Genomic DNA, 16,892 nt, shown 5'->3' with positions numbered 1-16,892 from the left:
AAAACTCAAATGGGTTTAACTTTTTTCTGATGGTTTAATAGGTAGAGCAGGAGAACTGCAGCTGACACAGTGCTGGGTAGGATTTGATTTCCTTCTTCACATAAACATGTGTCTGCTAATTACATGCTTTACTGCAGGGAGGAGTATTTCCTACAGGGCTGTGTGTAAAATCCTTGCAGTCAGAATTGCATGAGCTGTTCAGTCTTCCGTGCTGTCTGGATTAATATTTCCAGGTGTGGATTTATTTCAGGAGTTTGGAGGGCTGTAACTCTTTCCTTTCCTGCTGCCCCAGGCAACATATCCCACCTGGAATTAACTTGGCTCATTGAGGCTTCGAAGAAGGTTTTTTGAGAGATATGTAGTGACTGGCTGCTGAAAGCTGTCACCTTGCACAGAAAAACGTGACTTAACCCCATTCAAACTCTCCTTGAATGTCGTGGGAGCCAGGGGAGAGCTGGCTCCTGTGCTGCAGGAGGTTGATGATGGACAACTGCTGAGCAAATCAGGATGCTCTGTGGTGTGATCAGGGATCACTGCTGCACAGTTCCTATCGATTCCTGTTAAGATCAGAGCAGGATTCATATTTGTGTCCTGATTTGTTTCCCTGAGACTTTCCTCAGGTCTAAGTGAGAATCGGGTTTCCTTGCTAAGAATATTCTAGTAATAAAACAGCTATTATATTGCATTTAGTTGCAAAATGAAATGACAGCTTGATTCCTGCTTTTTCTCTATTCTATAATTAACATACTTTCAGTTACTGCCTTCCTGAGATCTATTCCAAGCGAGATCACAAGGAGAGCCAAGCATAGGCTCTCCCTGCATCATTCTGGCTCTAGTGTGGACCGATCTTCATCCAAAACATTTCATGGCAATAAATCTTGATGATACAGCTCTAGGATAAAATTATCTTCTTGGCCATAATTTGTGGCTCTTCTCCTCATCAAAACCCCCAGAGCAGCCTGCTCTTATTCTTCCAGTGATTTCACTGGATTAGTGTGGACAAGCGATACTTATGCAAAGTATGTTGAGGCCATATATTTTTTAAGCAAATGCTTTACATTACACCAAATGCTGCACATTTGCAGCCCATTTTCATAGCTTTTGGGAGCTATCTGGATGTGACTAATAGTGCCTTGCTGCTCCACTCTAAAACTCCATTATTCTGCTACCTGTGATGTTTCCTTGAATATTTATATCGCGAGCTCTGCAAAGAAATTTGCTTTATGTGGTGCGGTTGGGTAGTGCCTGGCATAAACAAGCAGGGAGCTGGCTGCAGTGCTGCAGAGAGTAAGTAACAGTATTAGTGCTCTGCTACGTCTCCAAGAAATTTCCAGAGACGTTTGTTTTGTTTTGTTTTGTTTTACGGTTTGTTAAACTAACACTTTAACCAGCTACTTCCCTGCACCTCGTTTTGCGGTGCCTTTTGCTGCGGGTGCTCTTATGGCTTCAGGTAGATATTTTTGCAGCAACTTTATTAATAATTTGGAAATATTAAACCCATTTTTTCAAGGCACAGCAACAACAAGAGTGCTCAACCATCCATGTACTGTTACTTTTGCAAGAGTGCTCAGCCATCCACGTACTGTTATTTTTCGGCCTCCGTAGGACTTTAGGATTTTGACGCGTGGCGGTGCCTCGGTGCTTCTGATGGTCAGCTGGGGTCTGCTCTCCCGAAAGTGGCCGTTGCAGGTGTCCAGAACCACGGTGTCACCCCCTTCCCGGGCAGCTACACCACAGTTGCAGGCGGTGGCAGAGCGGTGGCCTCCGCAGTCCCACTGCCGGACGTGCACCTCAAATGCCCGCGACACGCTCCGGCACAGAAGGAAGGTGCCGATTTTGTAGTTGTCGTAGCGCCTAAACAGCCACAAAGAAACATAAAACAAGGAGGATTCAGAGACTCTGAGCATCTGCCTAGGTTGGTTATTTGTTGGTGGCTGCTGGCCTTGGAGGAGGGAAAAATCCACACACAGGGAAGCTTTTCTCCAGCGCTGTATCCAAGGGAAACGCCGATGCAGTTATTGGCTGGAAGTGCAGAAGAATCCCTGTGAAAAGCAGGAGCTGTCTCCCAGCTGCTGCCATGGCAATGGGCATGGATAAAAAGGATAAACATTTGATATAAAGCAAATGGGAAGAAGTCCCTGCCTCCAGGTCTTAATAAATATGTTTGGGCTCTAACCAGATGCTTTAGAGCATGATCTTCTTCAAGGAAAGGAAAATCTGCGCTCAGATAACCTCTTCTGTGACTAATCACCAATTTTTACAAGTCTGGCTGAGGCTAGGTAAAGGCTTCCTGTGAAAATCTGGGATTCTACTGAAAACCTGCTAAAATGAGGTTGGTACCTCACCCTCAACGACTTCCTCGTAAGCACAACTTTCTCACTAAATGGATTAGCAATCAGTACAAGGCGGGGTGGTGAACAATTTAGGCCTTTCATTCTTTTCTGTAAGGAGCATCCTTGTTCCATCTGAGTAGGGCCAGGAGCAGAATAACTTTAATAACTTTGCAAGTGCTTCTCCTCTGCATGGACCACCTTCAGTCCCTGTGATTTCCACTACAGGAGATGGGAGAGGATCCTCTTCTGTTTGTGCTCTCACTGCACAAGCTTTTCTTATTCTTACTTCTATTTTATTCTTACTTCTATTTTATTCTAATATCTTGTACAAAAGAAAACAGCAGCCATATACTTTATATATGTGTCTGGAGTTTTCTCTCTACAAGCCAGCAACTTACATCTTTAAAAACAATGGATTAATCTCCTTTCTTTTAAGGCACTGTAATTAGCTTTAAACATGATTTTTATGAAATTAAGTAATATGGAAACTAAGATATAAGCTAATAATAAACATTATCATTTCCTAGAATTAAAAAAAATGTAAAAAGGAATATATAAAATATCCCTACTAAATAACAGGATTATTTTTAAGCTCTGCCATACAAACATCAATATTTTTCAGGCCATTACTGTTTCATATATAGAGGAACAAACAACTTGAGAATAGTGACTTTTTTAGCATGTATATTTCTACATTTTATTTCTCTTCAGAATAAAAGCCATAGAAAACTATGTAACAAAAAATACAGTAAGAATTTTAACTTCAATGACTTTTCCCTGCTAGAAAAGACATCTGACTTTATCTTTCATCTTGAAAAACTTAGTCAAGTTGGCCATAAAGAGATAAGATTTTGAATGGTTCTGTCTCATCTTATTTTCTAATCAGGTACATAAATCCTGAGCACACTGCACAGATGCTGCTGCTAAGATTGATCAGAACCAAGGACAACATAAAAAATTAGATAATCTCTTTTAACATCAAGTACTTACTACATTTGGACATCTTCAAAGGAGAGAGAGAAGGGGGAGGATATTTTTTTTTTTTTTTTTGAGAGCACTTTCTACAGTTTCCTTCTACAGCATCATCTTAGAAGGAAAGGTGTTTAGGGAGACTGATAGAAAATAAGGCAACAGAATGGCTGTACCCAGATTAATCATCTCCCTTGGGTGAATAAAACTGTATTTGTATATGCATATATATGCCATTGCATTATGGGAGATATTTTCTGCTTACTAAGCACTGACAGTGGACCCAATCCAACCCTCCTGGAAGTCTCTTCAAGTCCTTCAATTAGGCCATGGCACAGATTGCACAGCACATAATGAACCTGCTCTGAGTCTAAATTAAACCTTTCAGCTGCCTTTGAATGAGTTGAATGGATAATTGAACATAGGTACACTCTTGTGATGTTTATACAACTGTAATTGTGATAATGATTCTTTGGACAACATTTGAGAAATTGCCTTTGGCACTAAAAGCATGAGGTAGACTTACTCGAGCTCTTGCACAAAGGAGTTTTGTGTGTTCTCTGTGAACCAGGCACCACTGTTTGGGTCTAAATCACCCTCCACAGTGCACTCCCCCATCCTGCTTCCCTAATAGTCTGAAGCAATGGATGGACAGGATGGGAAGGGGTTCCTCTCCCTGTCTTTGTGGTTGGGTTGTTTTCCAAGGGGTGCAGCAAGTTCTTGTCACGGCATGAAGTCAAAACTAAATTTGTGCTCTTTATCTACAGATAAAGAGCTCCCTGTTGTTTTCAGGGAGCAAAGCTGTTGGGTTACATTGAGTAGTCAGTGGATGCTTGGTGACATATAAACTTCTATGGGCTATCAAAAAACCCAGTGCCTGCCAGGACTTAGTTGTGGGCTAGTATGATAAAAGCCACTAAAGCCAACCAGAACTGCAAGCTGACAAGTTTTTCCATAGTGCAGGAAATGGCACCATAACCCCAAAGACAATATTGATGGATGGATTAGTGCAAATGCTTGAGAAATCTGAAAAATCTTTTTAGCTTTTTTTTTTTTTTTTTTTTTTTTTAAGGTAAAATGCAAAATAACCTGGATGATGTATATAGTTCAGCAATCAAGAAATATTTCCCTTTTTACTTTGCCTTAAAAGGATTTTCTGCATGTTTAGTTTTAAGCTAGTACTTCATATTTAAGAATCTGCAATTTATGGCATGAAAAGCTTTTATATTTATAATGTGCCATAATTAGTAATGAGGGCTATACTTTTGCTTTACCAGGCTTTCACATTTGTTTAATTTAGAAGGTACTTTGCTATAAAGGGAAGTGCTCTCTCTGGATTTTAGCTGGTATAATTAACGCTATTTCACATCTACGCTCCAATATACACAAATTGATTGTGCTTATGCTGTAAAATATGACACATTCTTCTTTGATTTTCAGTCACTGCCTTTGGTGAAAAGAATGAAAAGATTACAAGATAAATATTTCTACAGACATATATTAGCAGGAGGAATACCAAAGGGGAGTGTTGTCATTAAGAAGTGGGAGTTAGGTATTTCAGTTGTCTAATGAGTAGCTAACTACCTCAGATGTAATGTGAGCCATTGAAAACATCACTATAGAAGTTACAAAATACACTGGAAGTGACTGTTTCAGCAGGAAAATTTTACTACCAAAAAGAGCAGCCTTTTGATTTTTCATTTTTTTTTCAATTTTCCAATACACCTCTTAAAAAAATATTCAAATACATATTTTTAAATAAGTTAAAATTTTATATTTTAATGCTTTTAATTTAAACTCTGAAAACAAGTTAAGGTTCCAGTTTTCTGTTTTCATAGCTTTTATTTCATCTTTGTTTCCTCATTGTGTATCTTCCCCTCTCTTCACCTCTGCCTTCAGGTTACAGTTTTGTATCAGGACAGAAGCAGAAGTAGCATTCCCCACTCCTTAAATGCAGAGCTATAAAATCATTTGCTAACATGTTAACATTTTTTTTTTTTGGGGTAGGCAGACAGAGAAGTTGCTTAACTGATGTATAATAAGGTAGCATAATCATTATATTAATTGAAAGAGAAATTATTTACAATAATAAATGGGAATATAAGTAGGAGTAATGGGACTGTGAAATGATGGGTAAGAAACTTGGCTGAATATCAAGATGTAATATATCTTAGTGAAATAACCTAGTTATTGAGATGGCAGAAGCCCCATCAGCTTGGCTCATTTAAGGCTGCACTGGACAGAGCAGTAATGAAGGTCTGCCCACAAGGAAGAAACCTGCAGTTATCAAGGGGCCAAGTTAATCCTGGGATTTTTCTCTTTCAAGCCTGTGTGACTCTGAGTCAGGATGACACAAAGGGACGAGTTTTTCCAAACTCCCTCAGCTCAAAGAGAATATAAATTGCTTAGAAGCATTTTTGTGTGCTATCAATAACAGGATTAAAAATGAGTTATTCAAGTAAAATTACTTTATTTCACTTTAGACCTTTTTTTTTCCCCATGGAAGTAATGTAAAAATGTGCTATATGGCTGAGAGGGTGTCCCCATTCCAAAAGGCACTTTCCAGTAATTTATTACTCCCTAAACACAACAGTCTGGCAGATCACTGTCCATTCTTAGCCCTAAATCAAAAGGGAATATTTTAGAATATAAATGTATAGAGAGATTTGAAATAATATTCCAATCTAGTTTAATATCCCAGAGTTGAAATAATTGCAGATACATGAGGCATGGGAATGTCTTTGAATCTCTCATAATTCTTCTGCAGTTTCTACATTTCAAGCAACCAAACTTGCATGAAACAAGTTCCTGACCGCATTATAAATTCTGTTCAGCAAAGCAGGAGGGAAACTGGGAAGCCATAGATGTGCAGAGATAATATCTGAGCTCAGACTACCCAATTTAGGTGAAATCTTTATTTGAGGCAGATGTATAATTTTTAATGGGATCACTGCCTTTCTTGCTCATGTTTCATCAACAGGCTTCTTCAGCCTTGACATCACTTCACATGCACTTCCAGAGCCTGCTGGACTGAAACTGGGACATTAGGATATCAGGTTTGGGATATCATGCCTGCTGAGCCCCTGTGGGCCCTGTGCACCTAAAGTCATTATCTGTGCCATTAGGAGGTTAAAGGCGGAATGACAAACCTGGCATGTGATCTGAAATATTACCAACTCTGGATCAAACCTGCCAGATGAAAACTTTAAAAACTTTCTGTGTTGTCAATTAGCTGGGATAAATAGATCCATGAATGATTAGGGAAGTTCAACGAGGAAAAGTTCTGTACAGTTCAGGCTGTCAAACACAAAGGTACCACTTTTTCTCTGTAAGTCTTTAAGCAGCTTATTGCTGGATAATATAGAAGGTCATTTGGACACTACAGTAGGATGTACAACTTTTATTTTTGCACTTTTCCCTTGATATTTGGCATTTATGATTTCTGGACATCCTTCAGCTGAGACAGAATGTCCATCTATACGGGGTTTTTTTTGGTTAGGTTTATGACTGTCAAATCCAGCTGTGAATAAAAACAAGCTCTAGAAGTGGAAGAAATCGAGAACATCCTGGGGATGAGTGACTTTACGACAGGTGTCAGTAAACTGATGGGAAGGACCAGGCTGTCCCTCTGTGCTGTGCTGCTCCAGGGATGCAATGACTCTCTTGTGTGGCACTGGGGTGTCACTAGCACGATGACATGTGTTGTAGACACCACCTCAAAGTCATTAGTGGTGGTTCTGTTTGAAGAACATTTCGGAATCTGACTTTGGTCTTGTAAAAATTATTCAGATTCAAACCCATTGCTTCTGCAAGATTGATCCATTTTTAATCCTTTTCTTAAAAGGAGTATAAACAGCTGGAAGGAAACCATTTATGTTATCGAAGCACGACATTTCCCAATGTAAGCAAATTAGTACAACGCTCTTTTGATATTCTAATGTAAAACCAAATGCATGCCACATCCAGAAACTGAGAGCTGCAGTAATTGAGCCAAATTATTTCAAAGTAGAATACTCACCATCCATCAAATGTGATAATGTGTGGATCAGTGAAAGAGTAGCAGTTCCCTGTTGGGAGGTCTCGAACTGTGACCTAGTTAAAATGAAATGTGTAATGAATACAGTCTACACAGCAGTTTTTCTTCATTACTATTTCTCACAAAACATAAGGGACAGGATTCATGGGTTAAGTACAAACTACAGTCTGACTTCTCAAACATGATTGTGGGTGGGTATAAAAAAAGCTTCACTTTCAAGGAACGAAGTTTAATCACATGCAATAAGGGGAGTTCAAAGTGCTCTTATTCACCTCATGTAATGTCTTTCTTTTTCTGATGAACAATATGAAGTTTTTTTATTAAAACTTTTGGTTAAGAAGTAGATCATTCACTGAAATTATCGGGAGAGTAGAGTGCTCATTAAATTGTACAACTTTTAATGCCTGAAGTGTGGTAAAAGGTATGCTGTAATTAAGTAGCATTAACACGTTTTAGTAGTAGCTACCTGTCCCTATTCTGACCTTACACTTCCAGTTGCAGTGTCTGATTGGCTGATTTATATATTTGATGTGGTTATTGATCAGAAACCGGTGATGAGGCCTCAAATCAGGCTGCTGGATTTACCTGCTTTAGGCACATGTATAAAGAGAGGAAAGGATCTACTATAACAACAGAAATCATTTGCATTAGCAGTGAGAGCCTTGGTACCCTGTAAGCAGCCTGCAAAAGCCAGAGACAGGACTTTGAAGCTGTAATACCTGAATCTCAGGCAGTGCTGGGCCATGTTGCCACATCTGCTCAAGAAGGTGTTTTCCCATGGCTGAATGCTCAGCTGTCCATTGCTCAGAAATGTAATTTTGGGCTGTGTAGTGATTTGTGATATGAAGAGCTCCCAGTCACTCCTGGTGGGAGTGATGAAGTGCTATGGTTTTCCCTTATCCATCCTGCCAGGCTGATTTTTTTGGACATGGCTCTTAATTCTCTGCTCTCTCTTTGCCCGTGAGAAGTCCAGAGGTGGAATTCAGTTAGTTCTACCAGGATCCACGGAGCGGGGAAGAGGAATGGCTGCTCTACCCCTGTGCAATCTTTCTGTGACAAAGCAAAACTTAACTTTTGGCAACAGAGGTGAAATTAAATACAGGAATAAGAGGGTGAAGATAGAACGATGGTTTCTGACAACATTCCTCACCTGTGGCAATGTGTTTCAAAATGCCCCTTAGCCATGGCACAGAAACACTTCTTAGACATCCTCTCAGTGTCTGGCACACCAAACTATTAGAGTGATGGTCTTGAGTAAAGAAAAACTGAACACCTCTTTGAACAGCTTTTTGATCTGAGGTAATTTGTATCAGATCTACAATGAAGAAGTGTCTGAGAATTTTCCCATTCTCTCCATGGCCTCACACTTCCTATGTAAAACTTTAGCACAAACAAATCCATGTGGTCCTTTCTGCTCTGCTCTTTCATGCATGATATCAGCAGAAGATGCAATTCCTGGTTTCAGGTAGGTGTAGTTTGCTGAGGAAATCCTCTTTATCGGGTATCTGAATGTGTCAGCATGTTCTGCCCACCATTTCTGTTCAATTTTCAGATAAATCAAAAATATTTGAACAAGTCAGAAGGACTAAAGATTATGTGCCTTTTAATACATGGTTTTTTTCTTGCTTTGTTGCAGGAACTGTGTTACATGAAGGCCTCTAATTAACTGCAAAGCAGCAAAGGGAAAATGGGGAGGAGGGAAGGTAATGTCTATTATGTTTCCGTAGATCAAGCTTTAACTGAGATAAATGGAACTTATTATTAAAATTGATTAATTCAATTTCACACTTGCTACATTTTCATATTTTAATGAAAGCATTTTTAACTTCAAGAAAAAAATATGGGTATGTGAGTGCATTCCGCTGAATTAGCTGCAATTTCTGATTTAAGAATCTTAAAAAGTTCAAAAGAAGCCTGTGCTGGAGAGGAAAGGTTACAGTCCCACACTTGGCATTTTACCTCTGAAGACAAAAATTCTTTTGGTCCAGTTTAACGTCATTCTCTCCTGAGCAAATCCACAAAAATTAGGGCAGGGAAATTGTGGTTTTCACTTGGGGTTTGTTTTCAGTTACTTGAAATGTGCCAGCTTGGATGTGCCACTGCTCTGAGAAATTTAGCTTAGTCAAATCTGCACTCTGGTTATTTCTCTGGGGTGGTGGGATTACAGCTCTCAAACCACCCAGCTGAGGCCCTGAAACAGCTTCACAGGCAAGGGGCTGGTCCCTGCTCGCCATGTTCCTTTAGCCAGGCTTTCTGCAGGGAAAGTGTGGCTTGTATCCCTGATTGCTTCTTATTATTTTTATTTTGCACATTTTGTACAGGGATAAATGAAAAGATGGAGCAGCCACATGTGTTGTCGAAGGTGTCTCAGTGATTCTTAGCACAGGGACGCACTAAACATGGCATTGCTGAGCCCTCTTCTCCTCTCTCATGTCTGAGGCACTGTCTTTCCTCTGCTTTTTCAGAAAATGTTCTCCAAAGCCTCATTTTTCCCCCTTTTTCCTTCTTGAAAAGGTGCTAATTCCTTCTTCAACCCACACTCTCCCTATCTCCTCTTCCAGTGTACAGAAACATGCCTGCTTATATCTACGTTCCAGCACTTGGCCTTACTGATGTGTTGACTAATAATCAAGCCTAAATTTGCTAAAGCACCTGTTCATTATCTTGGTATATAAAAAAACTGTTTTGGTTTACTCTGCTGACAGAGGGCAGGGTTAGATTGGAGAAATTCTTCACTGTGAGTGAAGAACTGGCACAGATTTTCCAAAGAGGCTGTGGCTGCTCCATCCCTGGAAGTGTTCAAGGCCAGGATGGATGGGGCTTAGGGCAACCTGGGCTATTGGAAGGTGTCCCTGCCCATGGCAGAGGGGTTGCAATGAGGTGATCTTTAAGTTCCCGTCCAATGGAGACCATTCTGTGATTTTACGGTGTCATCCTAAACGTGTTATGTGGTTAAGGGTTATCAGCATTGCATTTTCTTTGAGGGAGGAAAAAAAAATTAAAAAAGCCTCTCATTTACATTTGACACATTTTCCAGCTTATTTTAGGACCTGACCTTCACATCCCTGGGCGTGTGAGCCCTCCAAAGCAAATCCCTCCATCCGACTGGTTCGGCTCTGATGAGGCTGACGCGGTTCCCGTCCTGAGCGAAGTCTGTCACGGCTGTCACTGTCACCGTGGCTGCTGCACAGCTGCTTCCCGAGCAGGGAGCCTGCAGCAGATCCACCTGGCACGCCGAAAGGGCAATGTTTGGGGGCCCTGGTAAGTGGCTGTCTAAAAGGAACAGGAACACAGCATCTGTCAAGAGTTCTCCCAACAGTTAACCCCACCCTGTTCACCATTCAACGTAAACGCTTCGTGTTCCGGCACACACATGCCTTGAAACCAGATGGGGCTTGCATGAAGACAGTTGTGACTGACCTAATCTGGCATCCCTCCGCACACACTGCTGTGCAACTTTTTCCCCCAATTGTGTTACAAAGTTTACTACAGCTCCACGGTGCCTATTTTTCCACAGGTGCTAATATTTCTGGACTGACAGTGTTATCTTTATGGGTTCATGCCCAGTGAATGAAGACAAGTAGTTCTCATGACAAAGAAAGAGATGAGTCTGTGTTTTTGAAAAACATTTTTCTTTCACTAAATTGAGGATAAGGAGGTATATGCTGGGAGTTACTGAATTTAAAATAAACAGAGTTTTTTGATGTGGAAGGGGAGGATTCTTGAGTTAGTTTTTAGTAAACAATAGATCCACAACAGAAAGGCAAGTGCAGCAAATCTGTATTTGTATTTTTGTCTTAGTTAAGTTGTGGTGTTTTACTTTCCAGTCTGTAAAATGATGGCAGTTTTATTTGCATCCTTCACAGAGGTATTGTGAGGATAAATTCGCTAAAAGAATGAGGAAAAATAAGAAGCCATGGAGGTATTGGGTATATAAGTGTCTGTGATGGGTAAGGAATGATGGGTGGTGGCAAAATTAGTATGGCAATGGCAGCCCAAGTCACTCATGCAGCTCTGCCTCTGCACATCATGTCTTTCCTAAAGGGATCTCTACAAGCAGCAAGAATGGCAATGTCCACTTCTCTTGGGTGCTGACCCTGATGAGGTCTCAGGTGAAGGGCAAGCCTTAATTTTTCATTTCCATACATGTGTCTTTCCTTACGAACACTGGATTATGATAGCGTTTAGTTCTGAGCCATCTGGTCTGCATTGCATATAAGAAGCCACCCAACCTTTCATTAATCCTTTGGTTGACAAAAAATGAAATTATGATTCCTACTGAAGCCAGTCAGAATCTCACTGCTGATTTCAGGACTTACAGCATTCTTTGAGGAATATTTAGTTTTCTGTCCCAGACCATTAATTATAATCTGATAAGGTTCTAGAAATGGTGGCAATGCAATTAAACTGAGAGGAAAATAAGCGATTTTCTGATATTAAAAAAAGTGATTTTCATATATTTTTTCCCATTTGTAAAATTGTTTAATAATTTATAGAGGTGGCATTAAAGTATTTTAAGATGACATTTCTAACACAATCAAATAATCAATGTTTTATTCCTTATGGCAAAGTCTTATGAAATATAATTTAAATTAACCATGTAGAGTACTAAAGGAACTGAAATAAAATCTAGAGATATTAATAACATATTATCTCTCATATCAAATCCTTACAGGTTGCCTCACCTCATATCTTATAGAAAACTCCTGGCTCATATTCAAGGCTCTTGATTCAATTAAATTGGAGGAATAGTTATTGCCATTATAACCCCATGAGCTGTGCTCACAGTCCAGAGAAAAAGTTTAAAATCAAAGAAAATCATCTTGTCAAAATAGTAATGATAAACTTAAGAGAAGCTGAACTCCAGTGGCTTTGCTGTGCCTTGGCATTCATTATGATATTGTCTGAACTTGGAGAGATATTTCTGTGCTTGTAATTAGCTTTCTTATCACTTATTCCCTACATAATTAACACAACTGTGTTGTTATATGGATTCAGTCAGAAAAAATAGCTTGTCAGTTATTTCATTTGGTATAAATGAATCTTAACTAAAATTGCTTTTATTTTTAATTTACAGCACTGTGGCCAACGCTACATTTTTCAGAAGCCCATGGTGTTCCTTCAGATAAACTAATGGGCCCTAAAGACAATAAAGGCTCAAAACAAACGTGGTTATGCAAAGACCCAGTCCAGATACTCAGCCTACAGTATATATAGATAGCTCAACTGATCATGAACAGCCTGAGTGTCATCCAAGGAAACAGCCTCAGAACAGAGCAACCAGGGGCTAGAGCTGCGTTTAGTTTAAGCTGCAGAAATGAGTTAATTGAAACAAACAGAAATTTTCCACTTCAGCAACAACTTCCTTCAAAGATTGGTTAATTGGACGAGCTGTGCCTCCGTCCTGGCACCTCTTGGCACCAACGACATCAAGCCCATTGACAGCTTGAAAATAGAGCTGTTTCTGCAAGTCTTGTATCCTCTCTTTCTTCCAGTCCGGCACACACTGGGGGATTGGAGAAGCCCGTGGCAAGAGGTCGGTCTCAGTCCAATCTATCAAGCTCAGCCTCCCCTATTTGAGAGCTCTTGGACCCTGCTTTCAGTGTCAACGAGATTTTAAAAGGCTTTATCGATGCCCAAGAAACTGTGAGATAAAAGCAATGACCTTGAATGGGACTAATTCTTCTTTGATTCTCCTAGCAGTCACTGTCTGAGTTACTTGGACTCTGTGGGGATGTTGCACCACCCACCAGCTTCGACATCCTCAATCCCTCAATATGAGCAGGATCTTTGCTGCCTCAGTATCTAAGAAAATCTGTTCCCATGAGCTCAGTGGATGTTTTCCTGATGGACCAGCCCAGACTCTAAGCCAAGAGCAATATGCAGAACAGAGCCATGGAGAAATGCAAAGCACTCCACGTACCAGAGCCAACACAGCTGCTGGAACCATAAGGTGCTGCTCAGTTTGAGATCATTTTGTTATGATACCATTTGAATGACTTTTTTTTCCTTCTGTCTAAGCACTTGGCTGATGAGGAGGAGAGTTAGGAGAGGGATTTAAACAGAGAAAAATATCAGGAACTGTCTGGGGTTTGCCAAAATTTTTTAAAGCTGGCTTTTTGTGGGTAGAGAAACTGCAGCTGTAGTCCTACCTCTGAACACTTCTCTCATTGAGTCACTTATGGAAGAGAAATAAGTGCCTTGTTAGAATAAGGCTTGAGTGTTTTATTTAGTGCAAATGGAAAGTAAATAGCAATGGTATTCCTGAAGAAATCATTTACTGAATAAAAGGGCAAGAGATTTTTAAGTGACTTTGTCAAGGTTTTCAATTAAAAAAAAAAAAAAAAGTTTAGAAAGTGAATAATGTATAAGCATAAGAATTATTTTTTCATTCTATATTAAGTTAGAAAAAAACTACAAGACAGGAAAAGGTTTCAGTATACATTTACTGAATAATAAATCAGCCCAGGAGCTTTTTATTGATAATTAATGAAATTATTCTACCTAAGAACCTGGCTGCTACAAAAAACTTTAAAATGGAATTTTACACTCCTGGAATTTAAAATAAGTTCTTCTACTCACAGTTATTTCATCCATAAATCTCTACAGACTCCTGTTCAGGTTATTGCTAGTCAGATTCATGTTTTTGAGTTTTTTTTCCTCAAAACTCTGTCTGATATTATCAGCTGTTTTATTTTGCAGATAGATATATGTCCTGGTTTGTTGATTTTATGGCTTCTGCCCTTTCTTATTATTCACATATCATATTTTCCATTAAAATCCATTGTAATTAAGATTCTGGAAAAAGTAATCCCATTGATTTGATGCCAATGTGTAAAACTCTTACCCAAATCCTCAGTACTTAGCTGCAAAGTAATTTTACAGGAGTCCTCCTGCCCAGGACAGGCAATGGGTACCGTGCTCAGAACAGTCAGAACATGCTCTTTGCCATCCTCTGCAATCTGTAGTGATTCTGGTAAAAACTGGAAAGAAGGGAACAATTTTAAGATAATTTTGACAGGCAAGATAGATGACAGATTAATTAGACGATGCTTGATACCTATGAAATTTTAAGTGGTTTTAATCAATTATGAAGATGTATAATTGCTTGCAAAATAATAATAATCTTTATCATAATCCTCTTAATAATATTAATAATTCTGTAGTAATGATCTTCAACATTCTAAGGTAAACTTGTTGTTAATATACTTTAAAATTCTTGGCAATTAAGAAAATGTTTGCAGTTTCTATATATAGTGTAATTGCTTCTCATCTCCAAATCCCAAACCAGGCTTTTATTGGCCTGAAAATATCGTTATACTCTTTAATTTATTAATTTTTAATATCCATGGTTTAAAGGATATTCCAATTCACTGGGAGAAATACCATGGCATAAAGTGTGTCATAACCTCATGGTCATGGATTGTATCTTTGTAGCCTGCAAGAGGTGCAAAACAAGCACAATTTTTGACCACTCCCCTTCCCTGCTATGGCAGGAAGAAGGATTTCTCCACATATAATATATTAAAGAGTCAGGGACCTATGTGCCAGTGAGAGAGCTCAGGTTTTGTCATGTCTGTCCATCTGTTCTCCCAGAGAAAGAGCAGAAACAGCACTCAGGGCTGGTCAGAAATGGGAACTTCCCTGGGAAATTCTGACATTTCAAAAAAAATAAATAAAAAAAAAAACCCTCAGAAACTGTTCTTCAGATTTTCCAAACACCATTCATGGAAGCATAAAGTTTAGACACTCAGAGGATCTCAAAATCTCCTGGACTGCCAGGCTGACAGCCTAATCCTTGAATGGGATTAGACCCGGTTCTTGCGCTCAGTGTGAATTTATCTGCAGCACTTTCTGTTTTGCAATGCAACCATAAGAAGATGATGGAGAGAATATAATTCTTTGTCTTCATTTGTTCTGGTTTAGTTGCAGCAAAATTCTGCATCCTTGCAGGTTTATAGGTGTGGCTTCCCATTAAACCACCAGAGAACTTCGGGGCACACTCACTATAACACGTAATTTTGTTCATCTTTGGGATACATTAGAGTGCACGTGGTGCTGATGGGTGTTTTAGGATGTTTTACCAACAAATTAAAAGTCATTTTCTCAAAGGTTATGATGATCAGACTTAACATTTCTGAGTCCTGCTTTTCAGAGGCTGCACAAATGTTCCCCAGTCATTAAATCAGGGCCATCAGCATTACCTTAATCCCAGCATAGAAACCTTTGCTGTCCTCAGGCAATGACTGCTGCTCAGGAGTGTCCCTTGTAAAAGCTGTGACAGTGCAAAAGACCTGTAATAAATAAATAAACAGCACATGCTATACAGCATTTCTTACACAAACTTTTGTGTAATTATGCATCTTCCTGTTGCTCAGGGTTGTTAAGATTTCTTTCTGCTGTTGAAATATGTTTCAGGGATTTGGGCTAAAGGAATGTTCATGCATAAATTTAGAGATTTGAAAGATTTTTTGATTCATTTAGTAAGCAAAGAAACATAGATTTTTGTCTCAACAATTAATAGAACCGAATGCTTACAATGAGTTACTTCTGCAGTTCTTCAAGTACCTTGGTTTGTAATTTTAACTCATTTTACTTAGGGAAAATTACACTGTTCACAGATGTTACTGTCAGGATTAGGACTCTTGCCCTTGGGATTCCAGACTGCAGTCTGTCCACTGAATCAAATATCCTCTCTCTGTACCGTGTTTGTAAGCAGTTTATTTTAAAATTTAAGTTATTTTGACAGTTATCCAGTCTCAGAAATTGTGTTAGCAACATAAGAAGTTCCTTTTTTCCCCCCCTTGTTGCATTATAAAAGACGATGCAGATGTGCCTACAAGGTTTAAATCATAAAAAAAAAAAAAAAAGGGAAAAGAAAAATCCCCCAAAACAAAAAACTCCCCCAAACACAATGTACCAGGACACTTATGTTTTATTCCTAGCACAGTCACACAACCTTTATCTCTGCTGAGCTCGCACACCATCTGCCATTTAATGTTTCATTGGTTTCAGAGAAACCAAATTGCTAAAATCATTTCTAGGATCACAAGATTAAAATACAGAAATTTTCCTTAAAGCATATGACAATAGACTCTGAGACTGTGGTTGTAAATATTTTTTTGGGCCTCTTCCTGGAAATGGACTAACAGATTGTGACATATGAAATCAAATTACAAATAGTCAGAAGACGTATTTATAGCTACTGCCTTTTTCAAGCCTCAAGTAACCCATGAGGAAGAACTGGACCAATCCACATTTTTTTCCATTGTGCTAAACTCTTTTGGGTGGATTTTCCAGCATCATTCACTGACCATGCTGATCTTGTTAGCTCTCATATGCTGGCTCAGTCACGACCCTCATGATCACCGGCTACGAATCAGGCTCAAACCCAGAATATACCCAGATTCCTCTGGTCATATGGGCATGAGTTGCACTGCAACCTGGAATAGTTCTTTTACCACCCTAAAAATCCCTCTTCATTACCATCAAACTGAAGAAGCTTCTTCCCCCACTCATTTGTGCACAACAAATTTTGTCCACCAGCAATACAG

At 39.3% G+C, this 16,892-nt stretch overlaps 1 protein-coding gene across 1 annotated transcript in view; it reads right to left on the bottom strand.

Moving 5' to 3' along the window:
• The window catches only part of LOC114069879 (von Willebrand factor D and EGF domain-containing protein-like), a 161,647-nt gene that overhangs the window by 85,841 nt on the left and 58,914 nt on the right, over positions 1-16,892 (bottom strand). The window contains exons 5-9 of the mRNA XM_027906980.1: positions 15,543-15,632; positions 14,186-14,321; positions 10,394-10,611; positions 7,321-7,394; positions 1,584-1,854 (exon numbers count right to left, since the gene is read on the bottom strand). Coding sequence (XP_027762781.1) covers positions 1,584-1,854; positions 7,321-7,394; positions 10,394-10,611; positions 14,186-14,321; positions 15,543-15,632 — 789 coding nt within the window. The remainder of the gene's footprint in view (positions 1-1,583; positions 1,855-7,320; positions 7,395-10,393; positions 10,612-14,185; positions 14,322-15,542; positions 15,633-16,892) is intronic.

The sequence above is a fragment of the Empidonax traillii genome, unplaced genomic scaffold, assembly GCF_003031625.1.
Source record: "Empidonax traillii isolate 1590-97213 ecotype Southwest subspecies unplaced genomic scaffold, ASM303162v1 scaffold1387:size224635, whole genome shotgun sequence".
Classification (NCBI taxonomy): Eukaryota; Metazoa; Chordata; class Aves; order Passeriformes; family Tyrannidae; genus Empidonax; species Empidonax traillii.
This window is presented reverse-complemented; position numbering and strand designations above follow the sequence as displayed.